At 37.5% G+C, this 22,906-nt stretch overlaps 2 protein-coding genes across 7 annotated transcripts in view; one reads left to right on the forward strand and one right to left on the reverse strand.

Annotated features, from left to right (window-relative positions):
• RFESD (Rieske Fe-S domain containing) lies at positions 1-14,615 on the forward strand. Of its 6 annotated transcripts, none has more exons than XM_016216161.2 (5): positions 1,267-1,714; positions 2,307-2,494; positions 5,664-5,842; positions 5,951-5,985; positions 7,377-14,615. In XM_016216161.2, exons 3-5 carry the CDS (start codon positions 5,665-5,667, stop codon positions 7,638-7,640), a joined length of 477 nt encoding a protein of 158 aa, XP_016071647.1. In that variant the 5' UTR covers positions 1,267-1,714; positions 2,307-2,494; position 5,664; the 3' UTR covers positions 7,641-14,615. The 6 variants fall into 6 exon arrangements, with proteins under 6 accessions (XP_087671582.1, XP_016071647.1, XP_016071649.1 ...); XM_016216163.2 differs by having other exon boundaries at positions 2,422-2,494; XM_016216162.2 differs by having other exon boundaries at positions 1,267-1,426.
• SPATA9 (spermatogenesis associated 9) overlaps positions 905-22,906 on the reverse strand; it is a 27,728-nt gene continuing 5,726 nt past the window's right edge. The window contains exons 2-5 of the mRNA XM_016216165.2: positions 21,922-22,149; positions 12,265-12,360; positions 9,078-10,215; positions 905-934 (exon numbers count right to left, since the gene is read on the reverse strand). Coding sequence (XP_016071651.1) covers positions 9,937-10,215; positions 12,265-12,360; positions 21,922-22,149 — 603 coding nt within the window. The 3' untranslated portion in view covers positions 905-934; positions 9,078-9,936. The remainder of the gene's footprint in view (positions 935-9,077; positions 10,216-12,264; positions 12,361-21,921; positions 22,150-22,906) is intronic.

The raw sequence follows: 22,906 nt of genomic DNA on the forward strand, positions 1-22,906 counted from the left end.
CTTCTCGCGGGGTCCCGGCGGGCGGCTCTCGCCGAGGTGCAGCGAGAGACTGGCAGGTATGTTCCGTTCCAGCCGCGGGGCTGAGCGGCGGGGCGCGGGGCGGGGCTCGCGAGGGCCGCTGCTTCCGGCCGGGAGGCGGGCTTGGGCTCGGACTTCCGGCAGCGGCGGCCTGGGCTCCGGCTACCTAGCGCTCGCGTGGGCGGCTGTCTTGTGGCTTTTGCCCCCCGCCTTTCCGAGCGCGGCGGTCCTCCCGGGCCTCGGCCCCGCCTTGGTTAACCATTAACCCCCGGGCCAGGCGTCCGCCCAGTCACGGCGAGGCTCACGGACTCCGTTCGCCTTGGAGTCCGTGCCGCACCCGGACCTGCCGCCTCAGTGGGGCAGGCGGGGCGTTTTCGACAAGCTTCCCAGCCTCCGGGCGCTCTAAGGCATGGCGACTGCTGCAGCCCGTCTCCGTCCCGGCCGCAGGGTGAACTCGCCCCCGAGCGTGCAGGCGGAACGGGCTGCATCTGCACAGCCCCGCTCCGACAACTGCAGACCGTCCTGACTGAAACGTTAACAGCTTGAGGTCCTGTGGCCGTAAACGGGCAGAGCCGGAAGGACCTCGGCGATGACAGCTCACGTGACGGCGCGTTCCCCGCGGCCCCGCGGCCCCGATCGCCGCTGTGGTGAAGCGTGAGCTCCCCCCGGAGCCGGCTGCGGCCGGCCTCCCGCTGAGGCACCGCGACAGCCACCTCCCGGGGTCACGCGGAGGCAGCTCTCGAACCCAGGCGAGGTCACCTGGCGCGCTCATCTCTAATGTCCCAGACCACGGTGGCCAATTCCAGAACGGCTACGAAACTTTATTAAATTGGGGGAAGTATCCCGTTTTAAACATTTGTTGACACAAGTCTTACACAGTAGCGTTCCTCAATTTAGAAAAATTCAGGACCGTTATCTTTGGTGATGTACATATGGTGAGAGAGAGAGAGAGACAGAGATCTTTACTTTGCTAAAAGGTTTGGTGCCTTTAAGATAGTTTACTTGCACGCCACGTGTTTTTATAAGTCTGGGTATTACTTAAGTGAAATGTTAAGATTTCTATTTCAGTGTTCACAAATTTAGACTCGTAAGATCTGGGTTTGAATCTTGACTGGTACTTTGTGAGTTTGGGTAAGCTTCTGTTAAAAGGAGCCCTTTACCCTTTGTTTCCTCATCTGGAAAATAGATAAAATACCCCCGGGGGCCTTGTGAGGATTAACGAACTGTGTGCAAAGGGCAGGAGCACAGGCTCGTTTCCCTGTTATTCGGCCACCAAAGAGGTGGTAGGAAACTACTACCAAAGGCATCTCCTCTCTGAACCCAAAAGCGAGGGTGACACCCCGGAGCCTTGTGTTGGCCAATTAACCGGACTCAGTAAATGCACCTTGGTCAGTGCTCAAGAGAAGTCGTAAGTTTCTTTAATTTCATATATCTTTTGTCTCCAGTGTCTTATGGAAACTGAATTACTGCATTTTTTTTTTTTTTTAATTCAACCTGAACGGATTCCCTATGCTAGAAAGGTGTCTAATAGAGACTGGGGATCCATTTAGCTAATTTGTAATTTTATGTGGTGTCAACACCTTTAGAAACCTAATTTTAGGCACAAGTCAAAAAAATATTTTTTGAAGAGTGAACTGTGGAACAAAATGGCTAAATTTTTCAGAAGGAAGTTTTCTTCATCTAGCCCACAAACTAGGTAAATTGTGTAATTTTTCACTTTCTTTTTTATTAAGATTCTACTATCTTAAAGTTAATTCAAAATAGAGGAAATATGTGGGAGCATTTGGATAGTGCACCAAAGTAACAGTAATTAAGGTGAACACATTGACTCTTACTGTTCTCTGAATGGGCTGACCATGATATTCACAATATTTAATTAAGCATAATATGGGCGTTAATTATAAATAGTCACCAGATATCATAACTAAACAGAAGCATTTATGATGCATAGAGAGAACAATTATAGAAAGGATGAGATAATACTTTTCTAAGCAAAATGAAAGACTATAATCATAGTTCTCTGAAACCTTTATCATTAGCTCCACCTTTCTCTGCACATTTATCAACCCCTGCAAAGTTCACTACAGTTTGGTTTCCTTTTTTTTTTTTTGATTGAGGGCAAAACCCTGTAAAGACTGCATGTTCTAAGAGACTGAAACCTGAGGGAGGGTTGTATTTGGTTCTCACTGGTTCTCATTTATTTGGGAGTCAAAGAGAACTTAACTTTTGATCCTACTTTACACCTCATATATTTTGTTACTCCCTTGATACTAATATTTCTTTTCTAGTTTTTGCCTGGAATAGGAAAAGCAAGAGAACTATTCATTCATTTTCTTCTCTAATGCCAAGTTTTGAAATAAGCTGTACAAATTCTCAAATAGTCCATTTATGATCTGTGCACAGGCACATCCTCTGAGGATAGAAAGTATCATTTTATCCCCCTTGGATTTTGGATCATTTGGATCATAATTATAAGGTAGGATACAACTTAAATATTGAAAAAGAATAATGTTAAATATAAGACTAAATGTAATACTTTGAGACGTTTAAGAAATTTTGTGTTTACTATCCCCTTCCTTTACTTTATAAATTTACTGTATATACATGTATCCATGAATAATATATTTTTTGCTACTGCTTGGTTTTCCGCTTGATAAAAATGAAAGCATATTCTAAAATATTTTAAAATATTTTCATTTAAAGTTACATTTTTGAAATTAATGCAACTTGATATAGCCATACTACTGCTACATTCAATGAACAGAATACATATATTATCCATTTCACTGTTGATTGATTTAGAGTTGTTTCCTGTCTAATTTGCTATTATAACCTTTCTTGCACATGTGCATGTCTCCTGGTGTACCTGTGAATGTTTCTCTGTAATATATAGAAAGTGGGATTATTGAGTCATGAATATGTTCAACTTTACTAGGTAATGCCAAACGGTGGGTAGCACTAATTGATGTCATCACTATCAGTTGTTCCATATCCTCGCCGATACTTGATATAATTTTCTGCCAGTCTGTTGGATAGAAAATAGTGTCCCATATGTGACTTTGCTTTGCATTTCTTTTACATTTTCCTACTAATGAGGTGGAGCATCTTTACATGTGATTAGTGACCATTGAGATTTCTTCACCTGTGAAATGTTTATGTCTTTTGCACATTTTTCTATGACTATTTGGCATTTTCTTTCTAGGACTTCATATATTCTGAATCTTAATCCTTTGTTGGTTAAATGTGTTCCAAATTCCATATTTCTTTTTTTCTTCAGCCTGTTTCCCCCTTTCAGTTCACCTTTCTGTTCCCATTTTTCTTATCATCATTGCCCTTCTGTGTGTTCTGTCATAAAATGTGATAAAGGGCTGCACACCCGATGCTGTGGAGGTAATTACTACCACATGAACAATTTGTGTAGCTTCCAAACTGTTTAGAGATGTAGTATCCAGCCTCTTGCCAGCCATAGCTAATCCAGAAAATCATGCTTTTTATTAAAAAACACTATATTTTTGCTTTTGTTATTATGAAATAATTTTTTTAAAATAGCATATGTGTTTTCCCCATCCTTTAAAAAATAACTAGGTTAATTAGACAAAGTTTAACAATGCTAACTTCAGAGTACAAATTTGACATCTCTGTAATTTCCTAAATTTGATTTGTGTAATGCTTTCCTTTATACTTTGAATTCAAAGCTCCTGCTTCTTTCTGTCACACACACAAACACACACCTCATCCTATACTTCAGTTTTGGAGCTCACACTATATTATCTATCTTCCTTATGGCTCAGAACTAACCTCAAAATAGTGGTCTATAAATTTCTTCTTTCTAAAACTCATTTCTACACATTCACATAGAGATTTTACTTCTTAGTAATTTGTTTTATGAACCTGAAAAAATTTTTTTAATCCTCACCCAAGGACATGTTTTTATTGATTTTTTTTTAAGGAGGATATATATGTGGGGGGGTGAAGGGAGGGAGGCAGGGAGGGAGGGGGAGAGAGAGAGAGAAAGAGAGAGAGAGAGAGAGAGAGAGGGATGTGAGAAACATTTATTGGTTGCCTCCTGTTAGCTCCCAGATCAGGAATCGAACCAGCAACCTTTTGGTATACGGGATGACGCTCCAACCAAGTGAGCCATCCAGCCAGGGCTGAACTTTTTTTTTAATGAGCCATCCTCTCATTTGAAAGTTGCTAACAGAATAAATCCTAAAGGTTCTCATCACAAGAAAAAAAAACCTGTAACTACGTACACCAATGGATGTTAACTAGACTTATTGTGGTGATCATTTCACAATATATACAAATATCAAATCATTATGTTGTACACCTTAAACTAACATGTTGTATGTCCATTATACCTCAATTTTTAAAAATAACTAAATGAGCCAATGCTCTATTCCTAATAACATTTTCAAACTTCTAGTCAGCCATAAGAATTAAATAAATATTTAGAGAAACCACCAAAAGGCCTGAAGACTGTTTTCTTAAAGTATACGGAAGGTCTCTTTGAAAGGGTTGCTTTCAAAGAAATAGGCTGAATATCTGTGCTGAGAAAAAATATATTTAGAATACCTACAAATTCTCTACTAAATCTTTGTTTAGAAATATGAGTTTGTATACTGCTATAAATTAACTGAAAGGAAGTCATCTCTTTGAATGCCCAAGTGAGGCAGAAGAAAGTAATTACACTTTCTGATTTAAGAAAGTGAAAAGTGTCAATTCACACCTATCCCCTTCTGGTAGAATAGTCATCTGGCTGATTCGTAAGAGCTGGCTGTCGATACCAAGCAAAACCAAGTAAGCCGATGCAGTTGATTTCACTTCTGGAGATCTATACAAAGAAACCCAAAACACTAATTCAAAAGAATGCACCTCTATGTTTACTGCAGCGTTATTTACAACAGCCAAGCTATGGAAGCATCCCAAGTGCCCATCAATAGATGAGTGGATTTAAAAAGCTGTGGTTCATATATACAATGGAGTGTTATTCAGCCATAAAAAAGAATGCAATATTACCATTTGAGACAGCATGGGTGAACCTAGAGGGTGTTATGCTAAGTGAAACGTCAGTTAGAGAAAGACATATGCCATATGATTTCACTTATGTGGGAAATGTAAGGAGTATAAATGAACAACAACAACAAAAGAAACAGACTTACAGATATAGAGAACAGACTGATGATTGCCAAATGGTAGGGGGAGTTAGGGGGCTGGGTGAAAAACTGAAGGGATTAAGAACTACAATTGGTAGGTACAAAATAGTCATGGGGGTGTAAAGTACAACAAAGAGAATATAGTCAATAATATTGTAATAACTATGTATGGTGTGAGTTGGGGTGCTGGAAATATCAAGGAAAACACTGTAAATTATGATCATCTAACTGCTGAGCTGTACACATCAAAACGAATCTAATACAAGTCCCTAATTTTGGCAAGCTTTAAGAGTCTCTAACTCAAAATCATGACTAACTATAATCCAGTATTTAGAAATGTTTTGTTTTATATAGCTTCAAAAGAATGCTTCTATCAGTCTCAGAGAAATCAGATTTCTCTTACAATTATCTCTGAGTTCAGTTATAGCCGAACTAGTGAAGAACACTTGCAATTTTCTTTCTTTTTTTTTCTTTTTTTGATTGAACTAGCATGGATCTTGGTGGCTCTGAACAAGATCCTGAAATGAAGGAGGAATATTCTTCTGTCTATGTTGGCAGAGAAGATGACCTTAAGAAATCTGAAAGAATGACAGCTGTTGTTCATGATAGAGAAGTGGTAATTTTCTATCACAAAGGAGAATATCATGCTATGGATATTCGCTGTTACCGTAAGATTTTATTTTTCATTTGTAAATCTTGAATTTGTTTACTAACCACAAAACTATCAAAATTTCAGTTTTTTTAGTGATGAGATTTAATATTCAATTCCTTTTCAGACTCAGGAGGACCTTTACACTTGGGAGACATAGAGGTATGTAAAATTAAATCTATTCTCAAAAAACTTGGGTGTTTTTTGTTTATATTATTATTTCATTCTGTATTAAAAAATAATTTACATTTGGCTTTGGATTATATTTTTATGCTTCAAGTATAATTGCTAATATTCTAGGAATTTGCATCCCTACAATGTAAAGAAAACCATTTCACAAATAAATGAGAGAACCATGCATGTCTTCTGACCTAGCAATTATATTTTGAGATATCTTCCCTACAGATATAATTGCACAAATGTTTAAATATATATAGGAGAGGGTGTTATTTATTGTAATAAAAATTGGCAGCAACCTAAATGTGTTAACAATGGAAAACAGTTTAAATAAATTATGAATAGCCATGCTATGGAATACTATGTTTTTCTACTTCATAAAACTGATATATCTCTTTCTCTCATTCCTCTCTCTTTCATGAGCCTCTCTCTCTCTCTCACACTCTCTCTCTCTGGCTCTCTCTCTGACTGGTACAAAGTACAATCTTAAACTTGGTGTTCCACTCTCTCTACACTTCATATCTCTAGTTCCCCTCCTGCCCTCAAGTTAAAAGGACATGTGTATTTAAATTATGAATTTTTATAAATTATGAAAAAGTGAATGTTTGCTAACAGTTCTCTGGAGATACAATATCAGTATTACAGCACTTCTGGTATAAAAAACAAAACAAATGTAAGCACCTGGTGATGATAAATGTGGAAGAATTTCTTTCACTTTCAGACCATGAGAGCTGTAAGAACCTTGCTCTCAAACTATGGTCCATAGACCAGAAATATTGGTGTCACCTGGGAGCTTCTTGGAACTGCAGAATCTTGCACCCATTCTAGGCCTACTGAATTTAAACAAGATCTGCATTTAAACAAGATGTTGGTGATTCCTGTGCTCTTTAAAAATTGAGAAGCACTGCTTTAATACCATTAAAAAGTTGAGAATTGGCTACTTTGGATCAAAATCGCTCTTCAATTAATATATGCACTCATGCCTTTAGTAACCTCTCTTGATTTATATCTGAAGCTTACCATTCTTCCAGCAATTAGAACTCCTTAAGAAGCATCTGAAGCCATTGCCTCATTTCCATCAAGGAAGTAGCATTGACATCTAATAGGTAACAGCACAGCTGCAGTAACATGGTACAGTTGCTGAGCTGGTAGTCTTCTGACAGAACTCTAACACACTGGGCTTCTCAACAGCAAAAGGGACCTGATGACAGCTAAGATTAGGTTCTGCCTCATGCTGAATTATTTCTAAATGGGAGGAAAAAAGAAAAGCTGGCTTGTTCTTTAACCTGGTTCTGCAGTAGATTCTGTTCTGAGTCTGAGGTTTATTGTAAACATTGGAAATGTCAGACTATTAAATCATTTATTTCCTTCCCCAGGATTTTGATGGACGACCATGTATAGTTTGCCCCTGGCATAAATTCAAAATTACTTTGGCCACAGGAGAAGGACTGTATCAGTCTATAAACCCTAGAGATCCATCAGCAAAACCCAAGTGGCGTTCCAAAGGAATGAAGCAAAGGATTCATAGAGTGACAGTGGACAACGGGAATATTTACGTGACTCTTTCTAATGATCCTGTTAAGTATGATTCCGATTTTTATGCCACAGGAAATTTCAAAGTAATTAAGAGTTCTTTCTGATAAAATCACATGACAATGAAAAATGGGTATGTTTTGAAAATAACCTTGCTTCAATACCAAAGATGATTAATGTTTTCCAACATAGGCATATTACGTATCTTTACAAATCACGTAAATTGGAAAGGTTCAAAAGCACATGTACTGAGTATAATGTAAGGATTATTGTCAGGATCTATAGAACACATTTCATCCAATCCTCCGGATGATTGGGACTGGAAGGTTACAGGCCTGGTATATGTATTTTCAGAAGGAGAAAAGTAATTTGATGTAACTAAAATGAGGAAGAGGTATAAAATAAGATCTACTAAGAAAAACTTTGGGGGGGGGGGCGGGAATCCTTATTTGATGTAGCAGATTTTATCATGGAAAAGTTGAAAATATACAAAGTAAACAGAATTGTATAATAAACTCCCGTCACCCAATTTCAGCCATTTCAGCATTCTTCCATTGATACCTCCATGCATTCCCACCTCTCCTATTGGATTGTCATTACTACCTTTTAAGGTAAAATTTAAATATATTGAAATGCTTAAATCTTAACTTCAGTCTTTCCAAATATGTATATAGCAGATTTTTTACACTTAAAAATTGCCTCCAGAAATGGGGTAAGTTACATGCTGAATTTAAAAATAAGAAGCTTATCAATGTGCTGGACATCAAAACCAAATAAACCTTGGCACAGTTTCTCCCTGATCAAGACAAGTAGTCTCAAAGCAGGAGGACCCACACAGCTGCTGCCCAGCCATGAGAAATAATGAAGTCTGCTATTCAGTGGGCAAAAGTATTTTGAATGCCTATATGAAATTTTCAAATAAAGGTTTTTTCTTTATTTTTAGAGAACTTTGTGCATGTATGTACAACTGTTTCATGTAAATGTTATAAAGAGAAGAGATATAGGGGCTGTTCCTCAGAGTCCTTTCTGCTGAACTGATGTTAAGTGGTTTAGCCTGCTTTTACCATGCCAGTTATTTTGGGCCAGTGCTGTTCAGGTTGCCTGGTGCCCACACTATACTATAACACCCTGAGTGCTGGTCATCTAAAACTTGGCAGCACATAGAATATAAGAATAAGTGAAACCAGAAAGACCTAGCTAGGATGAGCAGAATATAAATCCAGAATGAGAAACTTTGGAAACTAGTCTCAAAGCATACTAATCGCCTTAGTGACATAGGATCAAAATTAAGACTCCAAACCTTATACTTAGCATTCTAAGGGACCCACCTGGACTCCTTCCCTCTGTTATTGTAAAAATAATAAGTGAATAAAGTATCATTAAGGCTCTGCTTACAGGGTGCTTTGCTATATATTATTACATTTCCTTTTCTATTGGAATAGGTACCATAGGTAATACAACACTTGCTACTCATTTCTCAGGCTACTGCTAAAGAGCTAGGCTTGGGCTTTGTATAAATACTGTTTATGGCAGCAGCTACTCACCAGGTATAGGAAATGTACAGTCTCCAGGATGGACACATCCCAGCCTGTTATATTAGGTGCTAGTCCTCCAATCACCAGTCAGGTGTTAAAATGTGGCCAGAATTTTAAATGCATGGAAGAAACCAAAATACCTCCTGCAGACAAAAAACGTGGCTCTAGTTTGCAGGGTCAATTACAGAAGCATTTTCTCTCAGGATCCAGGGGCAACAATAAGTAACATGGACTTCATTTCTGGTGTTAGATTTCTTACTCTAAATCTGGAAATAAAAAAATGTCAAGTCCTGTCCTCATATACAGACATCTTCTCACCAGATTTGTAAATAATACAAATCTGTTTTATAAACTTCTGACATCTATGAATTAGAAGACATTCATACTTTACCAATGAGTTATAAAAGAAGTGATAATAGGCAGACCCAAACTATGCAGTCTGTAGATAGAAAACAAATATCCTTTGAAAAATATCTCTTAAAAATATATGTAGCATTTTGATAGGGAAGGTTGTTTTTTTCTCCCAGGAAAATAATTAGAAAGATACTCAAAACAAGTCTTTAATAAAAACATAAATGTATTATACATACTCCTATATTATAATCCACAGCATAAAGTCTAACTAACCCACCAAAGGGTACATTTTCTTGTTCATTAAAAAATATTAGTCATACATATATTCTACATCAAAATTAATTTTGTTTTCTCTACCATATGAATACTTGAGTGACATTTTATTAGTTCCTCCCTACCTTTTTTAAAAGCAGAGCAGTCAGTATATTAAAACTAGTTTCCTAGTTTTGTCAGATGAAATATTATTAGATGGATAACTCTTAAGCTTTTCAGTGATATTTATGTTCATATTTGCTCATTCATTTATTTCAGTTGATTGGTCAAACACAGAATGTAAAACCTGGATCTTATTACTCAGCTTATTAGCAGGAAGAGCTGAAGTATTGTCTGGCTTCTCCGGTAATGACCTATAAGCTTTTGCTTTGATTTCAGCATCAGGAAACATAGGCCCAGAAAGCACAGGCTCAGAAAAGGCTTTCCTAAGATTTTCGCTCTCCCCTCTGTTTTGCCTTATGGATTCTTCTTCTTGGAAAATTTTCTTTACCTTCTCCAGAACAGCATTAACACAGACTGTCTAATAATGAAAAATTTGAAAAGTAAAGTTTCTTTTTAAGCTACTAAACTTGCAGACAAAAAGCCCAATAAAATGTTTAAAGTCATTAATCCACATACTCTAATAAAGAAACACTTCCTTTCAGGAACCCCTGGCACATGATAAACATCAAGAGACTGACTCCTTGTTCTGAATATATTACACCATAATCTAGATGGAAAATGAAAACCTAGTGTGACTCAATAAAGACACACTTTACATCTTTTTTCTTAATTCATTACATGTTTTATATATTTATTCTGATTTAATTAAATGAAACATTTCCTTTATTCTCCTGATTTAATTAAGTGATTTTTTTTTTTTTTGAGAGATGAAATTTGTTCCTACCATGTTAATACCTCACAGTAGATTTTTTGTTTTTGCTTTTTTACCCCCTGGACTTTGCTTTTACCTGTTTGTACAACTGGAAGGGCACAACCATTTTGGTAAAAATTTAGTAAACTAGTAGATCAATGATTTCTAAACAAATATGTGATCCGCTTTCTGTCAAAAAATGTCATTTAGTACTTTCAGAAAGTGTCAAAACATAGAAAAATAATTTCAAAAACAGAATCATTAAGAATTGTATCTGTTAAACTTATTCTATAAGTTTACTAATGATGATGATGGTGCCAAGTATCTAAGGCAAACAGTAAGAATAATAAAATTCATGAACTATGAGGAGATTTGGACTAACTTCTTTTACCAGTGATAATTGGCTATGAACACTTGGAAGGTTTTCAGGGAGTATCAGAGAAAGGACTGAGGGCCTCTGCTTGAAAAGCTTCGATTTCCTCCTGACCTCCCCCTTTCTTGCCTGCCTCCCTATACTATAGATTGGGTAAACATCAGATGCTTTCCTTAACCTCCCTCCAGTTAGTGTGTGGCCAGGTGACCCTGTTCTGGCCAAATAAACAAAATACGTCTGCTGCGCAGGAGGTCAGGAAGATTTTTGGAAAAGTTTTTCCTCCTATATAAAAATGAAGACTCTGTTTTTTGCCTCTACCTATCCTTCCTGGAATGAATCGTTAAAACCATTTTGAAAACCTGTTTGGCAACATCTACTAGAAATGAACATGTGCATATTCTATGGTCCAGCAATTTCACCAAAACATATGTACAACAATATTCATAGTACCTCCTTCACAATGGTCAGAACTGTAAATAACCTAAATGTTCAACAGTAAAATGGATAGTGATATAGTCAATCAATGGAATACTATACAGCAATGAAAATTGGCAAACTACTGCCACAGGCATCAAATAAATGAATCTCACAATGATAGTATTGAGCAAAAAAGGGCAAATACAAAAGAATATATAGTATATGATATTTCATTTATATACATTCAAACAAAACTATAATATTAGAAGTCAAATAGTTGTTGCCTTTATAGAAAAGGTTAGTGATTATAAGGGGGACAAGAAAGACACTTTTAGAATGATAGTAATGTTTGTTTCTTGACCTGTGTGGTACATAGGTTAATAGATTTCGTGGTAATTCATCAAACTGTGTACTTTTCTCTTTGTATATTATACTTTTCTAAAAATTTAAAGGTAGATATAAATGGCAGTAGATTAAAAGAAATAATCCCTTATAATTTATAAAATCTTTTATATTTTTGTCATGGTTTTCAATGAACACTTTTGAATTATAGCACTTGTAATTCAAAATATACTTTTAGTTTACAGCACTCATAGTTCAAAATACAGTAATCCCCCCCCCAAATAACAGATTTAAATGATGGAATAATTAATTTTAGCCAACCATGGCACAGTGGATGAAACAAAACAGCTATAGCTACATGAAAGCAAAACCACAATATTTTGACCAAGTAGTAATAAACTTTATAAAAATAAAATAATTTAAGTTATTTAAGCAAATTAGTTTTTAGTGGATTGAAGTAAACTTTTAATGTAAAATTATTTTGTGTAACCTTGGTTTATGAATAGAATGTAAACAGTATACCTTTAAGATTACATAAAACAAGTATAATTATTTCTATATTCTAATAATTTTTCTTAACTTACCAAATAAACTAGTGCTGCATATGAAGCATACATTATGCTGGTTAAAGCAGTCTTTGCTGGAAAGGAAATGATCTCAAACAAAGAAGCCTTTCTGACCTGCAAAAACAGATGACAGTTTTATTAAAACAGAAGTTTTCAATGTTACAATGTTAACTTTTACAATGTTACTGAAAAAGAAGAATTTAAATATTTCTTTCTAGAGAAAGTCATCCACTTTAGATCTATCTGGGGTTTTTTCACAGTCTAAAAATATATTAATTTTTCTTTTATAAAAGGATACCCTCTTTCGCTCATCAAAACCTATGACACATTGATTTTAAAAACCTTGCCCTAGCTGGTGTGGTTCAGTTAGTTGGAGTGTCGTCCTGTGCACCAGAAGGTTGAGGGTTTGATTCCTAGTTAGGGTACATACCTAGGTTGTGGATTTGATTCCCAATAGTGGTGCAGACCAGGGACAACAGATAGATGTTTCTCTCTTTTCCTCACTCTCTAAGATCTATTTAAAAAAACCACCTTAACTTTTTTACATTTATCAAGTGCTCACTAGGGGGTGCTGCTGTGCATGTTAGGAAAAAAGTCTGTTCAAATTCATGTAATCATCCTTTACTAAATTATTCACTTCTTCAATTAAGCAAACAGTAATCAAAATTCTGAGCATTTCCTGGAGACTAATAACCTGCTTGGAAATGTTAATCATGAGAGTGCTGAAGGCCAGCATTAATCCTGATCAAGCTTCAGGAAATGCTCTGTGCTCATATCCAGCATGCTGTTTTGAAACCTAGAGGTTTACACCAATAATGAATTTGTCTCTCAGATGTTTCTAGCTTCTGGTAATAGAAGGTGTCCCTGCCTAGAACATAATAGTATAACATATTCGGCTTAAGGGAACTATACTTTCGTAGCCTACCTCTATTGCCTTGAGCAAGATATAAAATGAGGACAGTAGGAAAACCATTCCTTTCCCAGTCAGCAGTGTCGTGGCAGGTTAGCCATGCTCCTCTGAAATAAGAGCCATGCCACTAGGTGGCTTCAATAACTCCCCAAAGGTACAGGCTGTAGCGGATAAAATCATGTAATTGCACAGCAAAATGCACATGAACTTGAAAGAACAATATGCACATGTTCATTAAGTTATTCATGACACGAGAAAAACTGAAACAATGATAAAATGATTAGGTAAATTACACTATATCTACTCAATGGTATATTGCAGCCTTTTAAAATGTGCTTCCAAAGAACATGTGATAACATTTTGATGGCACTGTGGACCAGGTCCTGTTCTAAGTACTTGTTACTGGAGTAAACTCTGTTTTTGCTTACTGCTGCCGCCACTGAATGGCAAACAAAATTGCCCGTCACGGTTCCCTTCTCTTTTAAGAGATGTATGGAGTGCTGAAGCAAGAGCACTGCCTAGCCTCGTAGCTAAGAGACGGCTGGGGGCAAGGGGCCCTTCTCATTTCCTACCTTTCAGGCCATTCCAACTCCTAGATATAGGGATAGGTTGGGGCAGTGTTAGCCCCCTCTTTCCATAAGTACTCTGGAAAATTTCCCAGTGTTCCTGGCTCTGCAAAGAGCTTCCAGGAAACAAAGCAGCTGTTGCTGTGTCCCTCTTGTAGAAGAATCAAAATGATGGCATGCCTTTGAATCCCACTATGAGGCTAGGAGACATCATACTAGCAGAGAGCAGATGCAGACATTAGGAAGGAAAACAGATACACTCCAGCAAAATGCCTCCCAGCACAGTGAAAGATTATGAGCTTGTGAATATATAAATGTAAGTGGGAGGTCCATATTGAATACTTGGAAGGCCATGTGCGATAAAAATGAAAGTGGTGTCTGTGTGCGTAAGTTGCTACTCTGTTTCTGTTTCACTGCATCTTCCCTTTTCAGATTTTTGTCCTTCACCTAAAAGGAATTAAGACTGATTTGTTTCAGAATAAGTTATGTATTTGATATATATTATGCTTCTGAATGATGAATCTGTATATTGCCTAAGGGTCACTTTTTCACCATTTTAATGCTTTTAATAAATACTTGCTATTCCTGTGACAGATCATCCTGTAAAAAATACATTTCCTCCAAAATTCATGTGGCTACTGGCAAGTGGCCATTTTTCAATTTTCTGACTCATTTGTAATACATGTTTTTCATATTAAAAGCTACCCTGTTTCATCTTTGTCATGCTATGAGCAGGAACAATGTATGGTAAAACTGAGATAACTGGGAGAAATTTGGTAGATGGAAGGCTTTATTTAGATTGTCTTGGCTTATTTCAAAAATTTTATCTTAATCTTATTGTTATATTAATTTTGTTTTTTGCATATTTAAATTAAAAGTATTTCATATCAATATTATGCCCATATATTTCTTTTAATTTGGTGATAATGCATAAGATATATGGATATTTCAAGAGTAAAAACATCTCAATCTTTAAATTTCATCCACATAATTTTGACTGCCTCATCTCATAAAAGAACTGTGTTCGTCTTATTTTCACTAAGAATAGGATAAATCACAGAAAAGCAAACTATAAGCAGTTTAGAAAATAAAGATCCACTTATAGGTGACCTGAAGGTTAGAGAATTACCAGGCTGCCCACTTAGTTTATGCTGCCCAAAACCACCTTTGTGAGGAACAGCAGGGAGCAATAGGGGAAACTCAGTGATTCACGAGTAAGTGTCGCAAGAAGTACTATTGTTAATAGGTCCCAGAGAAAAGCATTTCCTTTAAGTCTGCGAAAGCTACATGATCATGTCTTTGCTTAGCAACCTGTAATACTCATGATCACAGGAAAGACTCCTAGCAGTCCACACACAGTAAAGAAAATTATTTGACTTTGTTTATCCCAGTATTAATGTCCTGTGGTCTTGAATAAGCTCTTAGTTGGGGGGTCCTGTAAAAGCTCAAATGTCCCAACCTCCTGGCCAAACTGGAGAATTATATCTTCAAGATTCAGGTAGTTATGCTTTCCAGGAATTGTCCTTTGTTCCCAGGTCTTGAATTACACCACCCGAGAGAACCTCATGGAAGGCTCCTCCAAGGACCTACAGAAGTGTCCCATATTTGTGAGATTTACAGTTTAAACCCCAAACTGGAGTCTACCCTGAAGGGTTAGGGGTAAGAAGTAAAATTTACTTAGAAAAGCCTCTGACCTTTATCCTGAAAAGGGGACCACAAGTCACTGGGGTGGACCTGTGGCACAGACATTTTAGAGGCTGTTTTCTTCACTTTGCCTGCACAAAGTAGAAAGTTCTCTCTAATGCCACTATAAGGAAGAGTCTATCACAGGAAGTGCTCCTGGTCCTGTGGCCCCGCTTGGCCTGCCAAAGTCAACAGCGATGTCTGGGAGCTGACGTATCTTGGCCCAAGTGAGCATTCAAGCTGATTATCTAGGTCACTGCAGCTTAGAGCAGCTGCAAGCTTCACTGAGCCAGGCAGCTTACAAGGCTAAGCAGATGCACCATTCTGTAAGCACTAGTGCTGGGGATGCTGAAAACCATCAGGATATTCTCTATTCAGTTTTCTATTCCTGATTCTCCTTATTGAACTAGAAGGTATATCACCACAATCTCATCCCTGCAGAACCTGGAGGGGTTTGAGGAACAACCCGACTCAGCACTCATAGTGCCAGGTGCAAAGGAAGTCTCTTTTAACAAGATGCTTAACTGGAACCTCCTAACCCCATCTCTCTGTGCTCATGTCACAAGCCACCAGAATCTCTTCAGGTCACCTGTATCAGCTGGATCTTTGGGTAACTCATATTTGGCACAATATCTTTGAATATATCTTTGAAGATATATAGGACATGCTCTAGAGCTAAATATAATTAACCAGAAAGGCGTAGGTAGGTTGTCGAGGGAGGTCCTGTGATAATGTCCATTCTCTGTCTTGAGGAGACCATTACTATATCAGACCATTATTTCATCTCAGACCACATCAAAGCACTGAAACACTATCGTAGTTATAGCCAGTGTCCTAATGAAAATACTCCTTTATTCCATGTTCTTGAGGGAGGCAATCTGCCTGACTGGTGTTCCCAGCTACATAATATCCAACAGTTTTGGTAGAACCATTTAAGGTGCTCTAGGTACATCATCCTCTTATCAGTGATGAGACTGAGCACATGAGGAGGATCTTTGAACATACCTACAGGTAGGTTAATGAGGCCGCTTACTTCCCCACATAAAGCAATGTCCTCCATGCATCCACAAAGCATATCTCCTTGCAAAGTGATTCCAGATTTCACTCCTTTTACTTCTGCACAGAGTTCCACCCTGACACAGGCAGCCTGACAATTCTTGAAGGAATTCATGTTGGATTTCACTCTGGGTAAGCTGAACACTGTCACTTTGGGGAGGCAGCCAAGCGGTGTACCAGAGCTGGTATAGCTCCTCCGTGGTATGCCGCTTACCTCCTGGCACACTCTTGTACCATGATATGCTCCATTCACAGACCAACCCATTGACCTCCACACCTCCTACATTAGTCTGTTGTTCCTTTGACTCTCCAGGCCATTGTCTTCACTGTTCATACTTCTGTTTTAGTCATCTCTGAGACTTTCAGACTTGAGATACAGTAGTGATGTTTTCTTCCTTGATACAACTTAGTTTCCTCTCGGTGGCAATTCTGATTCTCCACCCTAGCTAATGCCCTGGAACCCTACCCTCAAGGACCCTGGAACCTCTGACCTGGGACTGTTCCCACTTGTCTCACTCCAGCCATTTAAAACTTACATTTCCTAAGTAAGTCATGCTCACTCTTGCTTCAGCATCTTAATAAACATGGTTTTCTTCCTGGAATGATCCTCCTACTTCTTTACAAGGCTAATTTCTCCTATTTCAAGTCTCAGGTTGAGTATCATCTTCTGGAAAGCCTACACTGACTACTCTTTGGAATCATATGCCCCTCGTTAATGCTTCCATAGTGCGCTTTGCACACTTTGATGATGCATTTGCCCCACTCTACTAGCATTGCTCACCTACCTATCATCCCCACAGTTCCTAGGCCAATGGCAAGACATCTATGAATCCCTAATACCTAAACTAATGATTTTGCATGTTGGGTTTTCAATGAATATTTAAATGAATGAAAAAGTAGAATTATACTTTATAACTTCCAAAACCAAATTCAACCATCTTATATGGAATTTGTAAAATATATTAAGACATAAAGCTGGGCTCTGGCTGGGTAACTCATTTGGTTAGAGTGTCATCCCCATATGCCAAGGTTGCAGGTCCGATCCCCGGTCAGGGCATATACAAGAATCAACCACTGAAGGCATAAATAAGTGGAACAACAAAGTAATCAATCTCTCTCTCTTCCCCTCTATCTCTAAAATCAATAAAAAAATTTTAAATAGTAAAGATGAAGGATATCTGGCTCCAGCAACATGGCAAAGCTAATGGGGAACCCAACACACAGGAAAACCTACAAATTCTATATAAATTCATACACCAAAAATTTAATATAAAACCGAGTTGAAGGAAGGAAGGAAAGGAGGGAGGGAGGGAGGGAGGGAGGGAGGGCGGGAGGGAGGAGGGAAATTCCCATTCCAGGAACAAAGAGGAAACTAAAAACAGGAACAGTAAGTGTCTAAATTTATGAAACTCTGGGGCTGCTATTGGACCCTGAAGTAATGGCTGGGGGCTTGAGTTTTGATAGACTGAAGATGAGACTTGGATGCACATGAAGTGAGGAGCAGGCCTTTGAGTAGTCTCAGTGAAATTGGACTAGGACAACTGCACCCACCAGTCCAGGAAGAAGGTAAGGAAGCTGGTCTCCACCAGGGGCCAATACCCTGGAACACTAGCCAAATCCTCTAGGGACGGTCCTAGGAGAGAAGGGGTTTCTATTTTTTAAAATTCCTGTTGAAGAAAAATTTTCAGTTAAACAAACACCAAAAGAAATGATCTACTATGAGTGAGACACAATATAGATCATAATAGAAAGATTTGCATCCCCCAAATATCTCAAAGAAAAATATTTTAGAAGATCATAAATAAGTGTGTTTAAAATAAAGATATTTTAAAAATAAACTCATAAAAGACACTTTGAAAAGAAAAAAATTAGAAATTGGGGGAAAACACCAAATAGAACTTCTAGAAATAGTAATGTTTGAAATTTAAAACACATTGAATTAGTGAAATAGCTTATTAGATACAGCTGGAAAGAACTGGTTAACTGGAAGATAGCTCAGAGGAAATTATTCAAAATGTATCAAAAAAATATGAAATGGAAAATATGAGGAAGTTAAAGAGACAAAGAATAAAATGAAAAGGTCCTAAGTATATGTTTAACAGGCATTTTAGAAGAAGAGGTTAGAGAAAATAAGAGGTAATATTTGAAGAAATAATGGCTAAGAATTTTCCAGAATTAAAGAAATTATCCTCAGATTCCAGAATATCTCTCTCTCTCTCTCTCTCTCTCTCTCTCTCTCTCTCTCTCTCTCTCTCTCTCTCTCTCTCTCACACACACACACACACACACACACACACACACACACACACACACACAGAATCCCAATGATCCCCAGGTGCACCCATTCTGAAAGCATCTGACAACAGGTAATAAAATTGATGATGTGCATCCCTCAGGGCCCAGCAATCCCTCTTCTAGATACACACCCAGAGAACGTCTCTTACATACAGATAAGGAGTCATTGACAGGAGTGTTCACTGAAGCACTGTTTGTAATACAAAAAATTGAAAACTAAATTGTCTATCTGCCTGGTAATAGATAAAGTGTGGATTATTTTTTCTTATAATAGAATGCCACAAAGTAGTTAAAATAATAAAGCATAGCTACGTATATAAAACTGTTGAGTAAAAAGGAAAGTTTCAAAAGGATAAGTACAGTATACCTTTTATATAAATTTTAAATATACATAGTAAAACATGTATACAAATGAAGTGACAATATAAACATATGCAGGGAAATGTTCACATCAATTCAGAATAATGGTTAACTTTGGTGGAGAAAAAATGAGGACAGGATTGGGGCCTGGTTAATTATATTTCTTTTTATAAAGGAGGTTTCTGAAGGCAGTATGGCAGAATATTACTACCAGGTAAATTTTGGTGGAACTTCTGATAAACTACCTTCTACATATTTTGAAATATTTTATTGATAAGGATTTTAAAAATTAAAGCTCTGTCCTAAGACAATTAGAACAAGAGAAAAGGAGAAGAGATGGCATAGGTGTTGATCTTGAATGGATGTCAAAAGAGAGTCATAGTCAGCACATGGACCTCAGACAAGTCATTTAATCCTTCAACCTGCTTCTCTGATCTCAGGTTCCTGGAGAAAGTTATCACAGCTAAGCTGTAAATTTACCTGTGAAACTCAGCCAGTCAAGGCAAAAAGGCAAACATACTGTGTTTTTTGTTCTCATTATTGGATAAAATGAAACTCAAATTCAACTGAAAATAGAGATTATTTTTCTGCCACTGAATTTTCATGAGTATTGGAAGACAGTTCTCCATGGATGTCTCTCATTCCTGTACAGATCGAATCTTCTGAGCAAAGGACATGGCTGAACAGCAAACAGTTTTGGAAGAAAATATATTCCTTTGGAGAGATCTAGTGATGTACCTCCCAAGACATGTCGCAGGGCACTAAAAATAAAGCCCTCTCCTCCTTCCCCTCCAGAGATACTTCTCTCTCTTTCTCTCTCAGTCCCCCTGCCAACCTGGGAAGACTCACCAGTGACCCTATAAAAAGCTGAATTTTCTAATTTTAGGGTTCCTCTCCTGTGGTATAACTTAACTACTCGCAGGCAGAGGTAACATCTGGCTCTCATCACATTGCCCTGTGGGAACTGCGGTGCAGAAGACTGACACAAGATACTGCTCTGGTTGCTACTTTTGCTGTGAATAATAAACAATCTGTGTCTCTGCCACAAGGGTCATGTGTGTGTGTGTGTGTGTGTGTGTGTGTGTGTGTGTGTTTGCATAACAGTGGCAGGCTAACTTGTTAGCTTGTAAATAATGTAAAAATCTTAGATCCTTCACAGCAAAGAGGGGCAAAAAGAAAGACTGAATAATATAATAGGGTCTTTAAACATGATTTCATCATAAATACAGAAATAGTCCTCAAAGGACACTTCTTACATCAATTCTCTCTAAAACCTACGGATCTAGCAATGCAAGGAAAGAAGTGTCCAGGCAAAACATTAGACTCAGGTGGGTATTTCAGTGGGAATTTAAAATAACATGGTTCAGCTATGTTTCCTTTTTGATGACCTAACGATGTAGGAATAAGGTTTATTAGTGCTTAGAGAATCCAGTGATTAATGAACACAAATCATTTTTTACTTTCTCAAACATCAGATATAATAAGAGAGTCTTTTATAAATGCTGCCTCAGGCAGTTCATAGTTGAAATATCTGATGATTTCTGGAAATGTCAAAATCTTTGATTAGAGAGATTCCTGTATAATGAATGCTTTGTTCATTTGAGCCATCCCATCCATCATCCATTTTCTCATCCCAAAACCACCCAGATTTTTGTTCAGGGACTCATCCTTTCCCCTTGCTCAGGTTACGTGGTCTAGATAGAGTTCCAACCCCCGCTCTGGGAATGCAGCAGGGAACTGAGCCCTAGGCCAATCAGTCATTCCCATTTCCCTGGTCTAGACCTAAGCCATCCTCTAAGAGTGACCCTCAGGGCTTGTGGCCAGGAATGCTGGGTCAAGGACTCTCGTTCTTTTAGGCTGTAACTCATCCTGGAAGGATGAAGCCCTGTAACAGCTGCAAATCATCATGTGACCATGAGAGAAATGTCAGTCTAAGAATGGAGTCAACACAGGGGAAGCACAGCCAGGAGATGGAGAGAAAGAGAGAAACAGGATCCTAAAGGCATCATTTGAGTACCTGTATCCAGCTATGCCTGAAACCTTATCAACTCTGTATTGTTCAGCTACATGAACTCATACATCCCCTTTTTGGCTTAACTCAGTTTGAGCCAGGTTCTTTCTCCCTTCAACTAAAGAGTTAAAATTGATTCACTCTGGCTGGGGATTAGATGCCAGACTTGCAAGATTCCAAATATTTTGTAACAAACATTTAGAATGCTTTGAATAATGTCCTGATTGAAAAACCCAGAGTTCTGTGACTTAAAGTTTAGGGGGAAAATTGGTCCCAAAGAAGTTTTAAGAACTGTTATCTTTTAACAGAGCCTCAAGGTAACAATGTAGAACCTATAATTTGAAATATACTTGAATGTCAATAGGTCTATCAAAATGACTTTATAGTTAAATATACTCAATACATTATGTCAATCAAAGATTAAGTTGCAAACATAGGTTTTGGGGAAATCTGAACAAAATACAATCATTTTTAAGGTTTGTTGTAGGATTTTAGGTTTGACATAAGTAGTAATTTGTATGCTTATATTTAGGATGAACCATTTGAAATGGGCAGTTTTATATAGTTCAATTAAATAACAAGGTAGAAAAAAGGCCACATTACTTCCTCTTTCAGATTTATTTAAACCAGGGAATATACTATCTTGAAAAAAAGCCCAAGTATTCATTTCTCTTATCCAGCTATTCTTGTTTTACATGTAGGACAACCAAATGTGCTACATTTTCCATATCTTGCCATTTCAAAAGTTTCTATAAAAAGGGTCCATATCTTGTGCAAATGCAACATTCACTTACCTGCATGTTATACAGGGGCTGCTTTGGTGCATTAACTTCCCTCAGCAGGCGATGAGATATGTCCCTTAACTCTAAAAGTCTACAAACAAGCCGAGGCTGCAGGAGTTTGGCCACTGACTTGGAAGATCTGGATATGCTGTTTAATCCTTGAATTAATGTTCCTCGGTTGATCTTGGCTAAAGCGATAGCCATTTTGACTTTAGATGTTTTTTGCATCGTTTCTCTTTTCTGAAAAATAAGCCTTTGAAAAGTGACTGATGTGTGATTCTCCAGAGAATTATTAAAATCTACTTTAGGCAGGGACCGACCGAATACCACATAATCTGTATATTGTGCATGGTTCCATGCATACACTCGGTGTTTAATAATTACATCCCACCCTCCATAGTTCATCGACCCCCACCATGTACTTAAATCTCTATATGAATATATGAATTGTTCCTTAGGATAATTATCCATAATTTCAGTTACTAGTGGAAAGAGGTGCATTTTTCATTTTTCTTTCTTGGTTTATTTTTTGCATTGATTTTTAAGAGCTCTTTCAAAAATAAACAATTCTTACTCAAATATTATTCAATGTTTGACTTATTCAACCAATAATTCTCATTCAAAACTTAATATTTTCCCAGTTTACTTTACAATTTTTAAATAATAATATATAGCATACATACATAATGCATAAAACAAATACCCTATATACTAATCAACAAGCTTAGGAAACTTTTACTTCTAAAAGCTTCCATGAGAGTTCTGATAGAAAAAATGTGTGGCATTACCAAACACATAAAATGCAGTTCTTTCTGCTTTCCCAGAAAATGAACCACAGGGAAATTACTTACAACGTGGTCAGACTGCATTCCAGGCAATAGGCAAATAGAGTTGCCATTACTCATGTGATAATGCTACGGGCTTTTCTGGCTTTTTAGTATAATTGAGTATTTCCTGAGTCAAAATATATAAGTATAAAATATCTTTTAAATGGGTA

Source organism: Miniopterus natalensis, chromosome 3 (genome assembly GCF_054644295.1).
Source record: "Miniopterus natalensis isolate mMinNat1 chromosome 3, mMinNat1.hap1, whole genome shotgun sequence".
Taxonomy (NCBI): Eukaryota; Metazoa; Chordata; class Mammalia; order Chiroptera; family Miniopteridae; genus Miniopterus; species Miniopterus natalensis.

What these genes read in the sequence shown, in the direction of transcription:
- RFESD (XM_087815456.1), top strand. Translation starts at nt 5,665, where the DNA reads ATGGATCTTGGTGGCTCTGAACAAGATCCTGAAATGAAGGAGGAATAT. An exon ending in TATGGATATTCGCTGTTACC is followed by an intron (nt 5,843 to 5,950) that starts GTAAGATTTTAT and finishes ATTCCTTTTCAG; the next exon opens with ACTCAGGAGGACCTTTACAC. An exon ending in TACACTTGGGAGACATAGAG is followed by an intron (nt 5,986 to 7,376) that starts GTATGTAAAATT and finishes TTCCTTCCCCAG; the next exon opens with GATTTTGATGGACGACCATG.